This window comes from Scyliorhinus canicula, chromosome 2 (genome assembly GCF_902713615.1).
Source record: "Scyliorhinus canicula chromosome 2, sScyCan1.1, whole genome shotgun sequence".
Classification (NCBI taxonomy): domain Eukaryota; kingdom Metazoa; phylum Chordata; class Chondrichthyes; order Carcharhiniformes; family Scyliorhinidae; genus Scyliorhinus; species Scyliorhinus canicula.
The window spans coordinates 278,761,461-278,786,144 of NC_052147.1; the positions used below are offsets into that span (position 1 = coordinate 278,761,461).

Below are 24,684 nucleotides of genomic sequence, written 5' to 3' on the forward strand. Positions count from 1 at the left end.
GTTCATCCCAGCCTTCCCCGTTGGGGGCTCTGAGGTGTACAGCTCTTGGTAGAAGGCCTTGAAGGTTTTACATCAGTTTTTTAATAGATACACTGTGAACGATATTGTGTGGAGAGTTTTTTAAGCATGTGTCCGCTTGCAAGAGAAAACAGAAAAGGAATCTGCCGGGATCTATATTTTGGCCTTTGCCTCTCGATAGCCCGGATTTTACTCAGGTCGGGGGGGGCTCTGAGCTGCCGAAAGCAGGGATCTGGGTGAGACCTGGTGGAATTCCTGAGGCTGGAGAAAGTCAAGTTCGTCTTTAGCGGATCGGTGGATAGGTTCAGTCTGAAATGGAAGCGTTTATTGCTATCTCTAAGGAGGTTGGGGGGGGTGGTAATGGGGAAGGCAGGATGGGGAAGTGGGCAGTATTAGGTGAGTGGGTGTTGGTTGTTTATAATGTATGGTTGACCTTCTGCTTTTGTTTATTTACATAAAAATTGCTTGAATAAAATATTTTAAAAAAGAGAAACAGCCAGGTTGTAAGGTAAGGGCGCAGTGGTTAGCATTGCTGCCTCACGCCGCCAAGGACCTGGGTTTGATCCCAGCTCCGGGTCACTGTCCGTGTGGTGTTTGCACATACTCTCCGTGCCTGTGTGGGTCTCAGCCCCACAACCCATAAATGTGCAGAGTCGGTAGCTTGGCTATGCTAAATTGCCCCTTCATTGGAAAATTAATTTTAAAATAAAAAATGTTAAAAAAGGAAACTGAGGTACATTGCCACCTCAATTTATGAATATTTGAGGATCAAAATAAAGTGAAATCTGAGTACAAACACCTCTTGCCAACTGCAAGAGCTTCTGATTGACATTACTTATGATCAGCGCCAGTCTTCAGTTCTCTACTGTAACATACTTATTATAAATAACTAGTCTGCTTGAAGATACAATAGCGATAGAAATTTCCATGTTCTTCTTTCCATGGTGTGGGAAGGGGTGTCCAACATTAACCACAATGTGAGAAAATGTTGGCTGCTGTTGCTTGTGCTGTGGTTCCACAGAAACTGGCTGCCCTCTGGTTTCCCACCCTTGAGAGCTATCTTCTTCATAGAATTTGCAGTGCAGAAGGGGGCTATTCGGCCCATCCGAGTCGGCACCAGCCCTTGAAAAGTGCACCGCACCCAAGCTTTTTAAGTACAAGCTTAGAATGACAAAGCAGATTAGCTGGCTTGTTCCGTACATTGGACACCGCAGAATGAGCTTGATCCTTTCCTCACTTAACATCCACCAATGTGTTTCATGTAGTGATACAGAACAGGAAGTCTGCCCCACTCCAGCTTGGAGGGACTGGATCAGTGGTAACGTATCCATTATTAGCCCTCCCCGCTGCTGAAATCTGATAACTCGGCACATCAAGTTCCTGCTGAGTGTGCGTCTGCTATGTGAAAGCAAGATTGAGCCCAGCTGTGATGCACCAGCCTTCTTCCAAACCTCCCTGTATTTGTACATGGAAGGTTTTTTTTTTATTTGTTCATGGGGTGTGGACGTCACTGGCTGGGCTGCCGGGCCCGCAGTTATTGCCCACCTCTGAGGGTTCTTGGGAGTCAACTGCATTGCTGTGGCTCTAGAGTCAAATGCAGGCCAGACCAGGTACGGACAATGGATTTCCTTCCCTAAAAGACATTAGTGATACAAGATGGTTTTTTACGACAGTCAACAATGGTTTCATGGTCACCTTTTAGACTTTTAATTCCAGATTTTTATTGAATTTAAATTTCACCATCTGTCATGGCGAGATACGAACCCCGGTCCCCAGAGCATGACTCTAGGTCTCGTGATTCCTAGTCCAGCGATAATACCACTACTCCACTGCCTCCCCCGCTGCCCTGAAACTGTGCCTGTTGTTTTGCTGTGGCCATTGAAACTAATCTGACCTCTGGAGTGAAAACCTTTTGAAATGAAGCTTGTTATTTCTTCCCATTAAATATTTGTTTCTCGACAAACCAAAGCAAAAGCTTTGGAATTTAACCCGGGCATGTGCAAGGTGATGCATTTTGGTAGATCCAATTCAGGTGGGAGCTATAAAATAAATGGCAGAACCATCAGGAGCATAGAGACAGAGAAATCTAGGCGTACAGGTCCACAGGTCCTTCAAAGTGGCAACACAGGTGGAAATGGTGGTAAAGAAGGCATATGGCATGCTTGCCTTCATAGGATGAGGTATCGTGTATAAAAGCTTGAAGATTATATTACAGTAATATAGAGCATTGGTTAGACCACATTTGGAATACTGCATCCAATTCTGGACACCACACTACCAGAAGGACGTGGAGGTTTTGGAGAAAGTACAGAAAAGGTTTACCAGGATGTTATCTGATATGGAGGGTAATAGCTATGAGGAGGAATTGAATAAACTGGGATTGTTTTCCCTAGAAAGACAGAGGCTGAGGAGCGACCTGATAGAAGTTTATAAGGGGTATAGATAGGGTGAACAGTTGGAGGCTTTTTCCCAGGGCGGAATTGAAAATTACCAGGGGACACAAGTTCAAGGTGAAGTGGAATAGCTTCAGTGGAGGTGTGCAGGGGATGTTTTTTACACAAGGTGGTGACCTGGAATGCACTGCCAAGTGAGGTGGTTGATACGTTAGCAACCTGTAAGACGTATCTGGACAGGCACATGAACAGATGGGATATGGAAGGATACAGGCGGTTGGTCTAGATAGGACATGTGATCGACACAGGCTTGGAGGGCAGAAGGTCTTGTTCCTGTGCTGCATTGTCCTTTGTTCTTGCGGATGTTGAAAATCTGAAGTTAAAAACGGAAAATGCTCGGGTGATCTGGCAATAACCATTTGTTTTTCCTGTTTAAGGTTCACACTAGCATTAGTGAAGCTCCCGAGGCCAGTCACTCAGCATGTTTATGAATAGCAGAGTAGTACAGGTTGGTGCTTGCAATTCAGTCCTCTATCTGTGCTGATCACAGCTGGGTGCTGTGGTGAGCTCAGTACCTCAAGCTTAGAAAGGGGAGCAAATCATCCGAGATTTCCACTTCCAGTCACACTGCATCAAACTGATCACCAGGCGTTGTGTACCAGTTGAAAACACTGCAGTGCAGAGCACTCCCAAGGCCTTGTATCAAGGCAGCAGAGTCAGAATCCACACCGTTTTTACCGGCTCTCCATGAGGGGCTTCCGTGGGGTTTCAGGGTGGCAATTGGTGCGGGTGGTAGTTCAGTGCTATAGTTACCAGGAGTTAGAAGTGGTTTTAATTCTTTAATTTTTGCAGTGTAACTATTCTGGTAAGACAAAAGCCATCCAAAGTTTGCAATCTTAATTTCCCAATCAATTTCTTCCTCACTGCCCCCCCCCCCCTCCAAGATTCCAGCCCCCTCCCTCCACCACCAGTTACAACATGTGGAAAACTCAGAGGTTACAAGCTCAACATCGACCTTAGACTTGCTTTCCTCCCTCCCCGCCAACTGTCAACAGCAGCCTGTCAAGAGACATAGGAGCGGGGGGGGGACACCATCCGGCCCTTCGAGCCTGCTCCGCCATTCATTTTCACAAAATATCAACAACAAAAATATAAAGTACAAAATGCAAAATATGTAAAGGAAACTCAGTAACAAAAATAATAAATTAACACCCACCCAAACACGTAGCAAATATATACACCCAGACAAAACCTCCAATATATAGGAACAAAACTGAAATAACCCCCCCCCCCCCCCGGTTGCTGCTGCCACTGATCGTTGTCTACCGTTCTGCCAGGAAGTCTAGGAACTGTTGCCACCGCTTGAAAAACCCCTGTACCGACCCCCTCAAAGCAAATTTCACCCATTCCAATTTGATAAACCCCGCCATGTTATTGATCCAGGCCTCAACGTTTGGGGGCCTCTCATCCCTCCACTGAAGAAGAATCCTCGGCCGGGCTACCAGGGGCGCGAAGACCAGAATACCGGCCTCTTTCACCTCCTGCACTCCCGGCTTCCTCGACACCGTCCTCGCTACGCCCTTCCAAAATTCCTCCAGTGCTGGGCATGCCCAGAACATATGGGTGTGGTTTGCTGGGCTCCCTGAGCACCGAACACACCTGTCCTCACCCCCAAAAAACCGGCTCATCCTTGTCCCGGTCATGGGTGCCCTATGCAACACCTTGAACTGTATGAGGCTGAGCCTCGCACACGAAGAGGAAGAGTTGACTCTCCCTAAGGCATCTATCCAAGTCCCCTGCTCGACCACCTCCCCTAGCTCCTCCTCCCACTTACCTTTCAGCTCCTCCACCGAGGCCTCTTCCTCCTCCTGCATCACCTGGTATATTGCCGAAATCTTCCCCTCTCCAACCCACACCCCCGAGAGCACCCTATCCTGTACCGCGCATGGCGGCAGCAGCAGAAATCCCACCACTTGCTGCCTAACAAACGCCCTTACCTGTAGGTACCTAAAGGCATTCCCCGGGGGAAGCCCGTCCCTCTCCTCCAGCTCACGAACTTCCCATCCACGAATAGGTCCCCCAACCTCCTTATCCCTGCCCTGTGCCACCCTGCAAACCTTCCATCTATCCTCCCCGGGACAAACCGATGGTTTCCCTGTATCGGGGTCCACACTGAGGCCCCCAACTCCCCCCTGTGCCGCCTCCACTGCACCCAGATTTTGAGGATAGCCGCCACCACCGGGCTCGTGGTATACCTCGTTGGAGGGAGTGGCAGCGCCGCCGTTGCCTGCGCCTCCAGACTCGTACCCTCACAAGATGCCGTTTCCAGCCTCTTCCATGCCGCCCCCTCCCCCTCCAGCACCCACTTGCACACCATTGCCACATTGGCGGCCCAGTAGTATCCACAGAGATTGGGCAGCGCCAGCCCCCCCCCAACCCCGCTCCAGGAATACTCTTCTCACCCTCTGAGTCCCACGTGCCAATACAAACCCCGTTATGCTCCTATTGACCCGTCTAAAAAAGGCCTTTGGGATAAAAATGGGGAGGCATTGGAACAGAAACAAAAACCTCGGGAGCACCGTCATCTTCACTGACTGCACTCTACCCGCCAAAGACAGTGGTAGCGCATCCCACCTCTTGAACTCCTCCTCCATCTGCTCCACCAGTCTTGTGAAATTAAATCTATGCAGGGCCCCCAGCTTCTGGCCACCTCGAGCCCCAAATATCTAAAGCTCCTCTCCGCCCTTTTTAGTGGGAGCTCACCAATCCTCCTCTCCTGGGTGAACCACGAACAACTCGCACTTCCCCATGTTGAGCTTGTACCTGGGAAATCCCCGAATTCCCTGAGGATCCTCATTACCTCCGGCATCCCTCCCACCGGGTCCGCGACATAAAGTAGCAGATTGTCCGCATAGAGCGACACCCTATGCTCCTTCCCTCCCCGCACCAGCCCCCTCCAGTTCCTCGACCCCCTCAGTGCCATAGCCAGGGGTTCAATCGCCAGTGCAAAGAGCAGGGGGGACAGGGGACACCCCTGCCTCATCCCTCGATACAGCCAAAAGTACTCAGACCTCATCTTGTTCATGGCCACACTCGCCACCAGGGCCTCATACAACAACCTGACCCACCTGATGAACCCGTCCCCAAACCCGAACCTCTTCAGCATCTCCCACAAGTACCCCCACTCTACCCGATCAAAGGCCTTCTCGGCGTCCATCGCTGCCACTATCTCCACAACCCCCTCACTTGCCGGCATCATATTGATGTTCAGGAGCCTTCGCACATTCGCATTCAATTGCCTCCCCTTCACGAACCCCGTCTGGCCTTCGTGAATGACCTGCGGTACACAGTCCTCAATTTTCCAGGCTACGACCTTCGCCAGCACCTTAGCATCCACATTTAACAGCGAAATCGGCCTGTAAGACCCACACTGCAGGGGGTCCTTGTCCCGCTTCAGGATCACGGAAATAAGTGCCCTGGACATCGTCGGGGGCAAAACCCCACCCTCCCTTGCCTCATTGAAGGTCCTAACCAACAACGGGCCCAGCAAATACACATACTGTTTGTAAAATGCGGCTGGGAAACCATCCGGCCCCGGTGCCTTCCCCCCTGCATGCTCCCTATCCTTTTGGCCAGCTCCTCCAGCCCAATCGGAGCCCTCAAACCCACCACCATCCCTCCTCCACCCTCGGGAACCTCAGTTGTTCCAGAAAGCGGCCCATTCCTCCCTCTTCCTGTGGGGGCTCGGACCGATACAGTTCCTCATAAAAGTCCCTGAAGACCCCATTGATGTCAACCCCACTTTGCGCCACACTCCCCCTCCTGTCTTTAACTCCACCAATCTCCCTAGCTGCGCCCTGCTTCCGAAGCTGATGCGCCATCATCCAGCTTGCCTTTTCCCCATACTCATAGATAGCACCCTGAGCCTTCCTCCACTGCGCCTCCGCCTTCCTGGTGGTCAACAGGTCAAATTCGGCCTGGAGGCTACGCCTCTCCCTCAACAGTCCCTCCTCCGGCTCCTCCGCGTACCTCCTGTCCACCCTCACCATCTCCCTCACCAGCCTCTCCCTCTCCCTCTGCTCTCTCCTCTTCTTATGGGCCCCAATGGAGATTAGCTCTCCCCTGACCACCGCCTTCAGCGCCTCCCAGACCGTCCCCACTCTAACCTCCCCGTTGTCGTTAGCCTCGGTATCTCTCTATGCTGCCGCGAACCCGCTCGCTCACCTCATCTGCCAACAATCCCACATCCAAGCGCCACAGTGGCCGCTGGTCTCTCCCCTCCCCCAGCTCCAAGTCTACCTAATACGGGGCATGATCTGAAATGGCTATCGCCGAGTACTCTGTATCCCCTACGCTCGTGATCAGCGCCCGACTCATAACTAAGAAATTGATCCGGGAATAGGCCTTATGAACATGTGAGAAGAATGAGAATTCCCTAGCCCTTGGCCTTGCAAATCTCCAAAGATCTACCCCTACCATCTGGTCCATAAACCCCCTCAGTACTCTAGCTGCCGCCGGTCTCCTGCCCGTCCTGGATCTGGAGCGATCCAATGTCGGATCCAACACCGTGTTGAAGTCTCCCCCCATTATTATGAAAAAAGAAAATGAAAATCGCTTATTGTCACAAGTAGGCTTCAAATGAAGTTACTGTGAAAAGCCCCTAGTCGCCACATTCCGGCGCCTGTTCGGGGAGGCTGTTACGGGAAGTCCTCAACAGTACCTACAACTCCACTAATCTTCGTGTCATCGGCAAACTTACTAACCTACCCTTCCACTTCCTCATCCAAGTCATTTAGAAATACCACAAAGAGCAGAGGTCCCAAAACAGACCCCTGCGGGACACCACTGGTCACCGGCCTCCAGGCGGAATACTTTCCATCCACTACCACTCGCTGTCTTCTTTCGGCCAGCTAATTCTGTATCCAGACAGCCAAATGTCCCTGTATCCCATGCCCCCAAACTTTCTGAATGAGCCTACCATGGGGAACCTTATCAAATGCCTTACTGAAATTCATATACACCGCATCCACTACCCAACCTTCATCAATGTGTCTCATCACATCCTCAAAGAATTCAATGAGGCTTGTGAGGCATGACCTGCCCCTCACAAGGCCATGCTGACTATCTTTAATCAAACTATGTTTTTCTAAATAATCATAAATCCTATCTCTCAGAATCCTTTCCTTTGTTTTGCTCACCACAGACGTAAGACTGATGGGTCTGTAATTCCCAGGGATTTCCCTATTCCCTTTCTTGAACAGGGCAACAACATTCGCCTCTGTCCAATCATCCGGTACTACTCCAGTGGAGAGTAAGGACGCAACGGTCATCGCCAACGGCACAGCAATCTCCTCCCTCGCTTCCCGTAGTAACCTTGGGTATATCCCATCAGGCCCAGAGGACTTATCTATCCTGATGCTTTTCAAAATTTCCAGAACATCCTCCTTCATATCAACCTGTTAGAGTCTATTAACCTGGTTGACGCTGTTCTCATGAGCAACAAGGTCCCTCGCTCTGGTGAATACTGAAGCAAAATATGACTTCGGACCTCCCCTATCTCTTAAGACTCTAGACACGTTCCCTCCACTATCCCTGATCAGCCCTACTGTCACTCTGATCATCCTCTTATTTCTCACATAAGTGTAGAACACCTTGTGGTTTTCCCTAATCCTTCCCACCAGGGCTTTTTCATGCCCCGTTCTAGCTCTCCTAAGTCCAATTTTTAGTCCCTTCCTGGCTACCTTGTAACCCTCTAGAGCCGTGCCAGATCCTTGCTTCCTCAACCTTGCGTAAGCTTCCTTCTTCCTCTTGACTAGAAGCTCCACTTCTCTTGTCATCCAAGGCTCCTTCACTTTACCATTCCTTCCTCGTCTCAGTGAGCCAAAACTATCTAGCACTCACAGCAAGTGCTCCTTAAACAATCCCCATATTACTGTTGTGCAATTCCCTGAGAACATCTGTTCCCACTTAATGCTCCTCAGCTCCTGTCTAATAGCAGTATAATTTCCCCTCCCCTAATTAAATACCGTCCCATACTCTCTCTCCATGATTATGGTAAAGGTCAAGGAGTTGTGGTCACTGTCACCAAAATGCTCTCCCACCGAGACATCTGACACCTGGTTCGTTGCCAAGCACCAAATTCAATATGGCATCCCCCTAGTTGGCCTATCTACATATTGAGTCAGAAATCCTTCCTGTACACACCTGACAAAATCTGCTCCATCCAAACCATTTGCACTAAGGAGGTTCCAGCCAATATTAGGGAAGTTGAAATTGCCCATTACAACAACTCTGTTACTTCTGCACTTTTCCAAGATCTACCACCCAGTCTGTTCCTCCATCTCTGCTGCTATTGGGGGACTATAGAAAACTCTCAATAAAGTGACTGCTCCTTTCTTGTTTCTGACTTCCACCCATAATGACTCAGTAGACAAACCCTCCTCGACTACCTCCTTTTCTGCAGCTGTGATGCGCTCCCTAATCAACAGTGCCACTCCCCCTACTCTTTTATCTCCCTCCCTATTCTTCTGAAAACATCTGAAAACCCCTCTGAAATCCATGTCTCCATAATGGCCACAATTTCGTAGTTCCAAGCACTGATCCATGCTCTAAGTTCATCTCTCCTGACACTCCTTGAATTGAAACAGACACACTTTAACCCATTCCACTGAGTGCAACTTTGCCCCATCAACTATCTATCCTTCCTCACAGAATCGCTGCATACTATTTCTGCCTGATCAACAGCTACCCTATCCTCTGATCCATAGCTCTAATTCCCATCCCTCTGACAAACTAGTTTAAACCCTCCTGAAGAGCTCCAGCCAACCTCCCAGCCAGGATATTGGTGCCCCTCCAGTTTAGGAGCAATCCGTCCTTCATGTACAGGTCCCACCTTCCCCAGAAGATATCCCAATGATCTACATATCCGAAGTCTTCCCTCCTTGGATACCAAGTCAAGTGCTTAGAAATGCACTAAAAATATACCTGAAAATCCGCAGGAGAATGCCATAGAACATAGAACATAGAACGATACAGCGCAGTACAGGCCCTTCGGCCCTCGATGTTGCACCGACATGGAAAAAATCTAAAGGCCATCTAACCTACACTATGCCCTTATCATCCATATGCTTATCCAATAAACTTTTAAATGCCCCCAATGTTGGCGAGTTCACTACTGTTGCAGGTAGGGCATTCCACGGCCTCACCACTCTTTGCGTAAAAAACCCACCTCTGACCTCTGTCCTATATCTATTACCCCTCAATTTAAGGCTATGTCCCCTCGTGCTAGCCACCTCCATCCGCGGGAGAAGTCTCTCGCTGTCCACCCTATCTAACCCTCTGATCATTTTGTATGCCTCTATTAAGTCACCTCTTAACCTTCTTCTCTCTAACGAAAACAACCTCAAGTCCATCAGCCTTTCCTCATAAGATTTTCCCTCCATACCAGGCAACATACTGGTAAATCTCCTCTGCACCCGTTCCAAAGCTTCCACGTCCTTCCTATAATGAGGCGACCAGAACTGTACGCAATACTCCAAATGCGGCCGTACTAGAGTTTTGTACAACTGCAACATGACCTCATGGCTCCGGAACTCAATCCCTCTACCAATAAAGGCCAACACACCATAGGCCTTCTTCACAACCCTATCAACCTGGGTGGCAACTTTCAGGGATCTATGTACATGGACACCGAGATCCCTCTGCTCATCCACACTACCAAGAATTTTACCATTAGCCAAATATTCCGCATTTCTGTTATTCTTTCCAAAGTGAATCACCTCACACTTCTCCACATTAAACTCCATTTGCCACCTCTCAGCCCAGCTCTGCAGCTTATCTATGTCCCTCTGTAACCTGCAACATCCTTCCGCACTGTCTACAACTCCACCGACTTTAGTGTCATCAGCAAATTTACTCACCCATCCTTCCGCGCCCTCCTCTAGGTCATTTATAAAAATGACAAACAGCAACGGCCCCAGAACAGATCCTTGTGGTACGCCACTCGTAACTGAACTCCATTCTGAACATTTCCCATCAACTACCACTCTCTGTCTTCTTTCAACTAGCCAATTTCTGATCCACATCTCTAAATCACCCTCAATCCCCAGCCTCCGTATTTTCTGCAATAGCCGACCGTGGGGAACCTTATCAAACGCTTTACTGAAATCCATATACACCACATCAACTGCTCTACCCTCGTCAACCTGTTCAGTCACCTTCTCAAAGAACTCGATAAGGTTTGTGAGGCATGACCTACCCTTCACAAAACCATGCTGACTGTCCCTAATCATATTATTCCTATCTAGGTGATTATAAATCGTATCTTTTATAATCCTCTCCAAGACTTTACCTACCACAGACGTTAGGCTCACCGGCCTATAGTTACCGGGGTTATCTCTACTCCCCTTCTTGAACAAAGGGACCACATTTGCTATCCTCCAGTCCTCTGGCACTATTCCTGTAGCCAACGATGACCTAAAAATCAAAGCCAAAGGCTCAGCAATCTCTTCCCTGGCTTCCCAGAGAATCCTAGGATAAATCCCATCCGGCCCCGGGGACTTATCTATTTTCACCTTGTCCAGAATTGCCAACACTTCTTCCCTACGCACCTCAATGCCATCTATTCTAATAGCCTGGGTCTCAGCATTCTCCTCCACAATATTATCTTTTTCCTGAGTGAATACTGACGAAAAGTATTCATTTAGTATCTCGCTTATCTCCTCAGCCTCCACACACAACTTCCCACCACTGTCCTTGACTGGCCCTACTCTTACCCTAGTCATTCTTTTATTTCTGACATACCTATAGAAAGCTTTTGGGTTTTCCTTGATCCTACCTGCCAAAGACTTCTCATGTCCCCTCCTTGCTCGTCTCAGCTCTCTCTTTAGATCCTTCCTCGCTTCCTTGTAACTATCAAGCGCCCCAACTGAAACTTCACGCCTCATCTTCACATAGGCCTCCTTCTTCCTCTTAACAAGAGATTCCACTTCTTTGGTAAACCACGGTTCCCTCGCTCGACCCCTTCCTCCCTGCCTGACTGGTACGTACTTATCAAGAACATGCAATAGCTGTTCCTTGAACAAGCTCCACATATCCAGTGTGCCCAACCCTTGCAGCCTACTTCTCCAACCAACACATCCTAAGTCATGTCTAATGGCATCATAATTGCCCTTCCCCCAGCTATAACTCTTGCCCTGCGGGGTATACTTATCCCTTTCCATCACTAACGTAAAGGTCACCGAATTGTGGTCACTGTTTCCAAAGTGCTCACCTACCTCCAGATCTAACACCTGGCCTGGTTCATTATCCAAAACCAAATCCAATGTGGCCTCGCCTCTTGTTGGCCTGTCAACATATTGTGTCAGGAAACCCTCCTGCACACATTGTACAAAGAATGACCCATCTAATGTACTCGAACTATATCTTTTCCAGTCAATATTTGGAAAGTTAAAGTCTCCCATAACAACTACCCTGTTACTTTCGCTCTTTTCCAGAATCATCTTCGCCATCCTTTCCTCTACATCCCTAGAACTATTAGGTGGCCTATAGAAAACTCCCAACAGGGTGACCTCTCCTTTCCTATTTCTAACCTCAGCCCATACTACCTCGGAAGAAGAGTCCCCATCTAGCATCCTTTCCGCCACCGTAATACTGTCCTTGACTAGCAGCGCCACACCTCCCCCTCTTTTGCCCCCTTCTCTGAGCTTACTAAAACACCTAAACCCCGGAACCTGCAACAACCATTCCTGTCCCTGCTCTATCCATGTCTCTGAAATGGCCACAACATCGAAGTCCCAGGTACCAACCCATGCTGCCAGTTCCCCTACCTTATTTCGTATACTCCTGGCATTGAAGTAGACACACTTCAAACCACCTACCTGAACACTGGCACCCTCCTGCGAAGTCAAATCTGTGCTCCTGACCTCTATACTCTCAATCTCCCGTACCCCAAAACTACAATCCAGGTTCCCATGCCCCTGCTGAATTAGTTTAAACCCCCCCAAAGAGCACTAACAACATGACTTTCAGGGATCTATGTACATACATGTACATACATGTACATACATGTACATACATGTTGCCCGAGATGGCAGATCTATTTTCCACAGCAACCTTCCTCCTGTTAATGTGGTCTGAATTGAAACCAAAATTGGGAAATAGGTGGAGGAGAGGTAAGTTTTAAAATAAATGATGGTTGATATTTAACATAACCTACTTCAGAGCATTGCAGTTCATCTAAGTCATGCTCTGTTCCTTAACAGGCCAGACACTGATGAGGAAGAATTTGATGATGGACTGGAGGAAATCAGCAGCCAGGAGTGTGATGGTAAATTCAGTGTCCCATGTCTTCAGTCATGAATGTTTTCTTATCTTTGAGTTCCTCCTTCGTTCCCGAAAGCCACAGTGTTGCATGAAACTCTAGCCATTGGCACATGTTTGAACACTTTTATATTATGAAAAGTGCTAATAATGGAAAAGCTGGATGCAAGCTTATGCACGGTTTTTGTGATTTTGTTTTGAATCTAGTCTCTTGTTTCAGCTTGAGTCTCTTTATTGAAAATAAATGGTTGTCCCCACTTTTCAGTCTAAATTTTTGTTCCCAGATTTTGATCTCAGTCATGGGAAAACTAAGTCAAAATTTGTTTATTGTTTTCCACAATTTCATTCTGGGCTTTTAATGATTTTCTTTCTCCAAAAAAACGAAGTTACTGTATTTCATTTTGCATTGCCCCGGAGGCCACCTGAAAGGGTGAGAAATAATAAACTGCGGCTCGAATGACAATTAAGATGTTCGTGTGTTCCATTTTCTCATGGTCTCAAAACTTATACACTACTGACAAACATGTTATTCCTGGAAATGTTTTATTTTGTACTTTTACCTCTAAACTTTAAAACTTCAAACTTATCAAGCTTAAAAGCAAGATTTTGCTAAGTTGACATACGCTGTCATACATGTCAATGGCCCTTAAATGGTCGGAATGCTAAAACATTAGAAATAGGAGCGGGGCAGGCCATTTGGCCCTTCGAGTCTGTTTTGCCATTCGGTAAGATATGGTTGGTCTTTTTTCTCAACTCTGCCTTCCCACACTATGTCCATAGTCCTTAATTCCCAAAATATCTATCAGCTTCTGTCTTGAATAAACTTCAGGACCAAGAATCCAAAACTGGCAGGGACAGAGAATTGCAAAAGTTCACAACCTTTTATGAAGATATTTCTCCTCATTTTAGTCCTAAATGGCTGATTCCCAGTTCTAATCTCCCGGGCAGGGAAGCGTCCTTCTAAAAGAGCACTCTTCCTTACTGAAATCTCCCTTTTGCTCTATTTACCATAATATGTGATTCAGTTTAATATTTTTTCCCCTTTTAAGAAACATACCCCCTCAGTTGCAACTGAAGCATATGCTCGGAACTGTTAATGCTGCTTTTACTACATTTAAGAAGCTATTACTACATTTAAGCTACATAAATGCTAATTATTGGTTATTTTCAGAAGAATCAGAGTGCTCCACCGTCTCAGATTCTTTTTCTACAGAATCAACAAATGGTATATCTAAGGTGACCTTTAATGAACTACCTGAGTGTGCTGATGCCAAGTAAGTTTGCTAAAGCCTGTTATCCGATTTGACTGAATACCTTACTGAGATGCTTTGCTCTTATTTTCCTGGTCTTCTCTCAGGAATTCAATTTATTCTGTCCTCCCCTTCCCACATCCCGTACTTTAAGAGTTATCGTTTTTAATTGTACTAATATCTGAGTGGAACAGCTTATCTATAATCAAGATGGGTTATAGATATATTATTAAAAGATGTAGGAATAAGCACGGGACAGAGTTGATATGATTTTCTATCGGGGCCAAAAAAATTCTTAAATTACAGTTGGGGGCTTTGCACAGTTGATTAGATTAATTCATTTTGGAATTAAAACCCTGCTGATAATAAGGAAGTATATTTTTAACTGAAGTATGTATAGCGCAGCCCACACTCATTGCACAGCCGTAACTACGCCTTTTTGGCTTTCCGTGTCCTTTCAAATTGATTCCCTAATGAATCACCACACAGCATTTTCAGCAAACAGTCCTGTCCACCTCCAATTTTTTTAGGAGCAAATGTTCTCCCCCCCTCATTCCATAGTCCAAAAGTTGCTGACCGTGTAAATCTCCACTTAACTGCGAGGAAGAGTTAGCATTTTCATTTTTAAAGACATTTTTAAAGTTCGTCCTTGCCTGGCTAAGTATGGTAAAGTAAAAGAGGAAAATTGTGACCTTACTCTTCCTGCCGTATTGGCTGTGTGAGCTAGCTTCCAGCTTACTCCCCCTCTCAAATAAGTATTTGAAGCTCTGCATTTTCCACATTGATGCTTTGAAAAATCTATGTGCTCTTTTATATTCCCCGAGTCAGCATGATTTCTTATGATGGTATTTAGAGTACAGCACGTTTATCATGGTACCCTGATGTACACCTAATTATTCTCTGTCCTCCCTTTGTTCCTGAGGAATGTTTTTACTTCATCCTACCCGCAAGGACCTGAATGTAAAATTCAACTTGCTAAGCCAGCATTGATAAAAAGTCTGTTTCACGACATGCCTCTGACGATTTACTTTGGGACTTCGAATGAGAAAAGTAAGAAAGGAAGCTTAAATTTACTATGCATTGTTAGTTGTTTTTGTAAAGAGATTACATAAATTGATAATGCTGCAGCTTTTTTTGCAAGGTAAACATACCTAATTGTTCCCATCTGGGCCTCTTATGGGGGTTGGTTTAGCACAGTGGGCTAAGCAGCTGGCTTGTAATGCAGAACAAGGCCAGCAGCGTGGGTTCAATTTGCGTACCTGCCTCCCCGAACAGGCGCTGGAATGTGGTGACTAGGGGCCTTTCACAGTCACTTCATTGAACCCTACTTGTGACAATAAGCTATTATTATTATTATTATTATTACTTTATCTTTTGTTTTCCCAGTAAGTCTCTCCTTCCTTCTGTCTTCTTTCTGTCTCATGTTTCCTTCCTCGTTTAACTTTGTCACTGAGGCCTGGAACCGTACTTTGGGACACAAAAATAATCTCTGCCTTGGTGTGAATCTACCCTGAAGCTGATCGGAAGATTTTTTTAAAAAAAGGTTCATGGCATTTCTTGCCACCCCATTCTAGATTGTGGTGGTCTGCCTTTTTGAACTGTTACAGCTGTTACAACTGTTACAGCTAGAGCTGTTCCCACAGTGCTATTTTTTTGGTGGGGGCCAAAAGGATTTATGGCACTTGGGTTAGACCAGGTAAGGACCTCAGTAAAACTATATTAGTAACAGGGCCTTCACCGCAATTTATGATGACCTTTTGATGCACGTTTTAACATTTTCTGTATTACCGTATATACTCGCGTATCATGCGACTTTTGAAGACCTAAATTGTAACCTAAATTTGGGGGGTCGCATGATACGTGAGATACAAAATACGCGGGTGTTTTACTTGCTGTTGATTCTGATGGGAAGATGTTCAGCCACTTGACATTTCCATTCATAAAAACATGAATGGAAACGTCAAGTGGCTGAACATCTTCCCATCAGAATGCTGTGGTCAAAATCTGAAGAGTAGTATTCACAGAATTCACGGGTGTTTTACTTGCCGTGGTGCCAGTGGTAGTCCCCTCAACAGTCTGTGAATTGGTCCAGGTGCGGCACCGGTTTTGCTGTTGTGGAGCTCCACTAATCCTGCCCCGGCATCAACACTTACCCAGGAACAGAGAATCCGGCTGCCGATCTTTAACCTTTGTGGCTCATTGTCTTGAACAGCCAGGCTTTCCTCAACACTGGTAGTCTTGTGCCTGTAAAGTGTTCTACTGTTTTAACGGGGCATTCTTTAGAACAGAATCATAGTGTAAACTCTGTTTTACTGAATGACTGATTTTTGATGCCCCCCCCCACAGTTGAACTGTTACCATGGGACCAACGAAAGCAGATGAAATGGAAAATGTCTACCGTGACGCCGATAGTTGTGAAAAATACCATTGCCAGATCCCATTTCAAAATCACTAAAAGTAAGTAATTAATCCTGCATGTGCTGGCACTGACAAGTGAATCTAAACCCATTGAATACACTTTGTTTAATTTTGGTAAGCGCATATGATCAATGCTACTGGTTTGAGGATTTCATGGGAAAAACTAGGAAGAATCTTGGACTGTGATATCTCAAGGCAGCAGTTAAAATCTCAAAACGGCAGCTTAATAGTACCAAATCTAATAAACGTGGAATTTGGTTTCATCAAGAATTTAGCCAGTGGCCATTGTAGGCAAAAGCACAGTTTTCATTTACATGCTAAGAAACACCTCAGATAGTGGGATGTAAATCAGAAAACACCTCTATCCCATATGACAAGTGACCCCAGCAATTCAAAACTTAATTCAAGAGCCTGAATATACAATTAAGCATTACCTGATCTAGAGCCTTTGAAGGCTTAGTGCTCAATGGCCGTCAGTGTCACTGCACTACACAGACATAGGAGTGTCCCAGTTAGCTGATCGTAACTGAGATAACAGCACTCGCCACTCTGAACTAGAAAGGAAATAACTCGGTGCGCAGTGCCTCCGACCAAGCAGCCAAAGAACAGTACAGCACAGGAACAGGTCCCTCGGCCCTCCAAGCCTGCACCGACCATGGTACCTGCCTAAACTAAAACCGTCTGCACTTAACGGAGTCCGTATCCTTCTGTTCCCACCATATTCGTATATTTGTCTAGATGTCCCTTAAATGCCGCTATCGTACCTGCTCCCACCACCTCCCCAGGCAGCACGTCCCATATATTTACCACCCTCTGTGTATTTAAAAAATTGCCTCGCAGATCTGTTTTAAACTTTAAATCTGTGTCCCTTAGTACTTAACTCTTCTACCCTAGGAAAGAGCATCTGACTATCCACTCTGTCCATGCCACTCATAATCTTGTTGACCTCTATTAGGTTGCCTCTCAACCTCCGTCATTCCAGTGAGAACAGACTGAGTTTATCTAGCCTCTCCTCATAGCTAATGCCCTCCAAAATGTGAATGTTGAGTGCAAATTGTATCGGGCTTGCCTGTGAGATAGGCTACGAGCACTCTCTGTATACTAACAAATATACACATTAGGAGCAGGCCCCTTGAGCTTGATTCGCCATTCCATAAGATCATAGTTGACCCGATTGTGGCTTTACCTCCACTTACCCACAAAACCTTTGATTCCCTTGTTAGTCAAAAATATGTCTACCTCTGCCTTAAAAATATTCAATGGCTCTGCTACTCTCTGGGGAAGGGAGTTCCAAAGACTCTCAACCCTCTGAGAGGAAAAATATCTCCTCATTTCAGTATTAAATGGGAGACCTCTCAATTGTGTCCCCTATTTATAGTCTCGTCCACAAGTGGAAATGGCTTTTCAGCATCCACCCTGTCGAGTCCCCTCAGGATCGTATATGTTTCAATAAAATTGCCTCCAATTGGTACAGGCCCAGTGTGTCCAAATTTTCCTTGCAATTTAACCTTCTGCCCCAATCTCTGGTATTAGTAGAATGAACCTTCTCTGAACTATTTTCTGAAGTAGAGGGGCTGGTTTAGCACAGTGGGCTAAACAGCTGGCTTGTAATGCACACAAGGCAGCAGTGCGGATTCAATTCCTGTACCAGCCTACCCGAACAGGCGCCGGAATGTGGCGACTAGGGACTTTTCACAGTACTTCATTGAAGCATACTTGTGACAAGCGATTATTATTATTAAAAAGGAGACCGATACTGTATACAGTACTCTAGATGTGCTGCAAATGTAGCAAGACATCATCCCTGCTTTAATATTTCATTCCCCTCAAAATAAATGTCACCATTCCATTTGCTTTCTAAACATTTGCTATACCTGTGTACTAACCGTGCTGCTTTTCTATTCTGCCTGGCAAAAATAAGTTCACATTTTTCTACATTGTACTCCATCTGCCAAACGTTTTGTCCACTGACCTAACCTATCTATATTCCATTGCAAACTCCTTGTGTCCCCTCCAGAACTTTCTTTCCTCCATGTCTGTGCATCATCAGCAAATTTAGCAAGCATATATTCAGTCCCTTCATTCAAGTTTAGCACAACGCTAAATTGCTGGCTTTGAAAGCAGACCAAGCAGGCCAGCAGCACGGTTCGATTCCCGTAACAGCCTCCCCGAACAGGCGCCGGAATGTGGCGACTAGGGGCTTTTCACAGTAACTTCATTTGAAGCCTACTTGTGACAATAAGCAATTTTCATTTCAAGTTATTGGTATAAATTGTAAGTAGTTGAGTCCCTGCACCGATTTCTACCGCGCTCCACTCATCACACCTTGCCAACCTGAAATGACCCTTTTATCACTGCTCTAGTTCCTGTCAGCTAACCAATCTTCTATCCACAGTAATGGTACTTCCTACATATGACCTCTTATTTTGCAGAGTAAGCTTTCCTGTAGCACCTTGTCAAATGCCTTCTGCAAATCTAAGTGCAGTACATCCACAAGTTCCCCTTTATCCATGTTGCTTGCTACTTCCTCGATAACTTTAATAAATTAGTCAAGTTTCGCCCAGCCATATTGACTCTGCTTGATTGCATTGAGATTTTGTGCTCTGCCATAACCCACTTTATAACAGCTTCCAGTATGTTCCGTAAGACAAATGTTAAGCTAACTGGCCTGTAGGTTGAACATGACAAATGGCCACTGGTATGAGATACTAAATAGTGGTCTGTCCTTGCGTGAGAAATAGGTAGAGGAGGGAGAAATTGTCTTTAAGTGGAAAATTTATGTGTTATACATTTCAGGATGTTATGATTGGCTGGGCTGCTGGGGACATCACATGAAATCACCGCTATTCAAGACCCTCCGAGAATATCAGAAGGTAAGCGATTAGAATTTCAAAAGCTTTCCAGTACCCTACTTCTGTGCCAATATTTTTTCCATATTTGTTGAAATATTTAACACAAACATGCCTTGATAATCTATTTAATCATCTTTATTAGCGTCACAAATGGGCTCACATTAACACTGCAAGAACTTATTGTGAAAATCCCCCATCGCCACACTATGGCGCCTGTTCGGGAGGGAGAATTCAGAATGTGCAACGAAAGAGAAAACGCTTGAAAATCTCAGCAGCACTGGCAGCATCTGTAGGGAGAGAAAAGAGCTAACGTTTCGAGTCCGATGACTCTTTGTCAAAGCTAACAGACAGAAATGAACTGAAAATCGCTTACTGTCACAAGTAGGCTTCAAATGAAGTTACTGTGAAAAGACCCTAGTCGCCACATTCCGGTGCCTGTTTGGGGAGGCTGGTACGGGAATTGAACCGTGCTGCTGGCCTGCTTTCAAAGCCAGCGATTTAGCCCTGTGCAGAGAAAGTGGGAAATATTTATACTGTGGAGTGAGAATGAAAGATGAGTCATAGCCACAGAACCCCAGGGAAACCGGGTGCTAATGGCCACACAAACCAAGGGGAAAGAGTGCTAATGGCAGTCCCCAGAGAGAACAAAAGATGTGAAAGGTCAAACAGGGAAACTAACATCAGAGGATGAACTGTAAATGTGGGGGAGGGAAAGGGGGAAGCTCGCTTTGCTGCGCATCTTCGGTCTGTGCACATTCAGGACCCTCCACCTTCCCGTTGCTTACCATTTTAACCAAAGACCGTGCTCCCATGCCCACATGTCTGTTCTTGGCCTGCTGCAGTGTTCCAGTGAAGCTCAACACAAACTCGAGGAACACCATCTCATCTTCCGGTTCGGCACGCTACAGCCTTCCGCCTAAACATCGAATTCAACAACTTCAGATGATCAGCTCTACCCCACCTCGACCCATTTGTTTTCATCCCATTTCATTTTAACTGTCTTTTACCATTTCTTTCTTAATATATATTTAATTCCCCCCTCTTCTCCCCCCCCCCCCCCCCCCCCAATCTTATCCACCTTTCCTTCACCTTTCTCCTCTTTGCTTCCCCCTTCCCCTCCCCCCACACCTACAGTTCATCCTCTGATGTTAGTTTCCCTGCTGTTTGACCTTTCACATCTGTGGCCATTAGCACCCGGTTTCCCTGGGTTTCTGTGGCTATGACTCATCTTTCATTCTCACTCCACAGTATAAATAGTTCCCACTTTCTCTGTCTGTTAGCTTTGACAAAGAGTCATCGGACTTGGAACATGAGCTCTTTTCTCTCCCTACAGATGCTGCCAGACCTGCTGAGATTCTCTCTTTCGTTTCAGATTCTAGCAGTAGCTTGCTTTTATTCAGAAGGACTTGTGGGAGGAAACTGGCGCACCCGGATGAAACCCACGCAGACACTGGGAGACAGTGACCCAAGCTGGGAATCGAATCCTGGCAATGTGAAGTAACAGTGCTAACTACTGTGCCACCCATATTTGCCATTGTAATTATCCTTTCTACTTTGAGATCCTAAAAACGAGGCAAAAGTGGATGCCTGACCCTTCACGACTTCTGAGTCATACTGAACTTTTGTTTTCCTGTGCCTTGTACACACTTTTTACTTGTAATTTGGGAATTCTCCCACTGTCCATGCCTGCTACTCTTGTCCTAAAATAGAACCTCTTGAACCAAAGCATTGTCTTTTGCAAAGACTAAGTGGCTGAGTCCAATTTTAACATCAACTTGCCTTTGTATAGCACTTTTCACATCATAAAATGTCTTATGCTCACTTATTCCCTGAGCCCTGGATAGATCGGAGTACTCTTGTGCTGTTCACTAGTACAATTAACCCAAAATATTGAGTCGGGCTAAATGGGTCATGTTCAAGTTGGCAAACTGTAGCCAGTGGGTGCCATCGGGATCGGGGCTGGAACCTGAACTATTTGTAGTCTATATTAATGATTTGGATGATTGAACAGAATGTATTGTTACGAGATTTGCTGGCAATACAAAGATAGAATCATAGAATTTGCAGTGCAGAAGGAGGCCATTCGGCCCATTGAGTCTGCACCTGCCCTTGGGAAGAGCATCCTACTTAAGCCCGAGCCTCCACCACATCCCCGTAACCCAACCTAACCTTTGGACACTAAGGGGCAATTTAGCATAGTCAGTCCACCTAACCTGCACATCTTTGGACTGTGGGAGGAAACCGGAGTGCCCAGAGGAAACCCACGCTGACACTGGGAGAATGTGCAAACTCCACACAGTCACCCGAGGCCGGAATTGACCCTGGGACCCTAGTGCTGAGGCAGCAGTGCGAACCACCGTGCCGTGGGAAAGTAAATTGAGTCTGCAAGTGGATATAGATTGGTTAAGTGAGTGGTTGTTAGAGTATAATGTGGGAAACTGTGAGGTTAGACACTTTGGTAGGAAAAATATAAAAGCAAAATATATTTAAATATATATTTTTTAAAAAGAATGCAGGTATAGCAAGTAATTAAAATGACAGATGGAATGTCTGTCTTTATTGCAACGGTGATGGAGTATAAAACACGGGAAATATTGGTACAGCTTACAGGGTATTGTTGAGACCACACCTAGAGTGCTGTGTAGAGTTCTGGTCTCCTTACCTTATGTAGGGGGGGATATGCTTGCATTGGAAGAAGTTCAAAGAAGGTTCATTAGGCTGTTTCCTGGACTGAAGTGGTTTGTCTTGTGAGGAAAGGTTGCGTAGGTTGGGCCCATACTCATTGGAATTTAGAAGAATGAGGTGTGATGTTCAACATAGTTTCTGAGGAGCTTGACAGGGTGGATACTGAGAGGCTGTGTCCCCTTCTGGGGCAAATCTAGAACTGGGAGTTACAGTTTCAACATAATTTAAAACAGATGAGGATATTTTTCCCCAGAAAGAATCTGAGGCTGGACTGAATATGTTCAATACCGGGTTAGACATATCTTTGAGCTACAAGGGAGTCAAAGAAAGTGGAGTTGATGCCATGATCAGATCGCCCATGATATTGAACAGCATGAGCAGGCTTGAGAGGCCCAATGGCCTAGTCTTATTTCTTAAGATCTTGTGGCCTCTTGAGCATCCGCTACTTTCTTTGAACCCACCCTTGACGATTATGTTTTCAGTTGTGTAGGCCTGAAGCTCTGTAATTATCTCCCCAAGTTCCTATAGCTCTTCACCTCTGTCCCCTTACAACCCTCCTTAAAATCTGCCTCTTGGACCTTGACTCAGTTTTTTAATCCATTATGCTTTTGAAGTGCTTCCGGACAATTATGTGCATTCTAGGCGCTATGCAAGTTCGAATTGTTCATTTTGCAACTGAAAAAAATCTCACTTTCTTTGTAATTTAATCTTTTACATATTGCATTGTGGAATCTGTTTGTGTTCAGTATTGCTCCATTGAAATTGTGTAAACGTCATTAAATGATGGTACACTCTTGGGGGATGCAAATAAACATTCTATTTTTTTTCCTTCCTAGCTGAATCATTTTCCGGGATCGTTTCAAATTGGGCGCAAGGACCGTTTGTGGCGTAACTTGTTAAGGATGCAGCTGCGATTTGGGAAAAGGGAGTTCAACTTTTTCCCGCAGTCCTACATTCTCCCTCATGACATCAAACTGTTGAAGAATGCCTGGGGAGATAGCTCCAGCAGGCAGAAATGGATCATCAAACCGGTAAGTTAAGTCGGGAAGCTTAACTGAGATGATTGGAAAAGGAACCAGAAAGACAGAAATTATTTTCTTATGCAGCAAGTTATCATGATCTGAAATGGACTGCCGTAAAGCTTGGTGAAAGCAGATTCATTAACTTTTTAAAAAAGAATTGGGTATATACTTTGAAACGGGAAAACGTTTTTGGCTATGGGGAAACGGTGGGACGGTAAGACAAATTGGATACCTATTACAAAGATTCAGCAGAGATGTGATGGTCTGACGAACTTTACAGTGTGGCTCTGAGGGGTAGTTTAATTGGTAGAATTTAGCTTTAGTGTAACGGGAAAAATGCAGTCTTGCGCTTGCACTGCGCTTCTCATGACCTCAGGATGGCGAAATATGTACTTATTATTTATTCCTCCACAGTATGTGAGCTGGTAAAGCCAACATTTGTTACCCATCCTTAATTGCTCTTGAAAAGGTGGTGCTCCTTTAAAAGCTGTGGTCCACCTGGTGCAAATATACCCAGAGTTGTTAGGAAGGAAGTTGCTGTTTTTTTGTCCAAAATGTGTAGTTCCAGATCAAAGACCTTCCTTCCATCTTAAGGTCAGAAGTGGGGGTGTTTGCGAATGACTGCACAATGTTCAGCACCATTTGCGAATCGTCAAATAATGAAGCAGTCCATGTCTAAATGCAGCAAGACCTGGACAATATCCATGCTTGGGCTGACAAGTTGCAAGTTATATTCACACCACACAAGTGCCAGGCAATGACCATCTCTTACAAGAGAGGCAGCAGGGCAGCACAGTGGTTAGCACAGTTGCTTCAGAGCTCCAGGGTTCCAGGTTCGATTCCCGGCCAGGTCACTGTCTGTGCGGAGTCTGCATGTTCTTCTCGTGTCTGCGTGGGTTTCTCTGGGTGCTCCGGTTTCCTCCCACAGTCTAAAGATGTGCGGGTTAGGTGGATTGGCCATGCTAAATTGCCCTGAGTGTCCAAAAATGTTAAGTGCGGGTTACGGGGATAGGGTAGATACGTGGGCTTCAGTAGGGTGCTGTTTGTAATCCACAATCCACAAACATTCAAACCCTCCCCCACTGATGAACAGTAACAGCATGTATTCCATCTGCAAGATGCACTGCAGTAGCTCACCAAGGTTCCTTCGACAGCACCTTCCAAACCCACGACCACTACCATCTAGAAGGACAAGATCTGCAGATACCTGGGATCCTCATCACTCAGAATTTCCCCTCCAAGTCACTCACCACCCTGACTTGGAAATATATCGCTGTTCCTTTGCTGTCGCTGGGGCAACATTCTGGAACTCCCTCCCTAACAGCACAGTGGATGTACCTACATCTCAAGGACTGCAGCGGTTCAAGAAGGCACCTATTGAAGGGCAAATAGGGATGGAAAATAAATACTGCCCTAACCAGCGACGCCCACATCCCGTAAGTGAATTTTTTAAAAAAGGATTGTGTCACTAGGGGGAAGAACATGGTGGTGGTGGTGTTCCCCATGCATCTGCTGTTCTCATCCTCCTAGGTTGTAAAGTTTGCAAGTTTGGAATGTGCTGTTGAATGAACCTTGGTGAATTAATACAGTGTATCTCGTGTACACGCTGCCACTGTACACCGGGGGTAGAGGTAGTGAATGTTGAATGAGGTGCTGATAAAACGGGCTACGTTAATGCTGTCACTGTTGTATATTCTTTCACTAAAGACTGAATCAAAACTTCACT

At 45.8% G+C, this 24,684-nt stretch overlaps 1 protein-coding gene across 3 annotated transcripts in view; it reads left to right on the forward strand.

The window, feature by feature from the left end:
• The window catches only part of LOC119962173 (tubulin polyglutamylase TTLL4-like), a 101,181-nt gene that overhangs the window by 35,660 nt on the left and 40,837 nt on the right, over positions 1 to 24,684 (forward strand). For all 3 annotated transcript variants that reach the window (XM_038790117.1, XM_038790119.1, XM_038790120.1), the window contains 6 exons: positions 12,674 to 12,738; positions 13,903 to 14,005; positions 14,904 to 15,031; positions 16,328 to 16,438; positions 19,196 to 19,272; positions 22,773 to 22,967. In XM_038790117.1, coding sequence (XP_038646045.1) covers positions 12,674 to 12,738; positions 13,903 to 14,005; positions 14,904 to 15,031; positions 16,328 to 16,438; positions 19,196 to 19,272; positions 22,773 to 22,967 — 679 coding nt within the window. The remainder of the gene's footprint in view (positions 1 to 12,673; positions 12,739 to 13,902; positions 14,006 to 14,903; positions 15,032 to 16,327; positions 16,439 to 19,195; positions 19,273 to 22,772; positions 22,968 to 24,684) is intronic.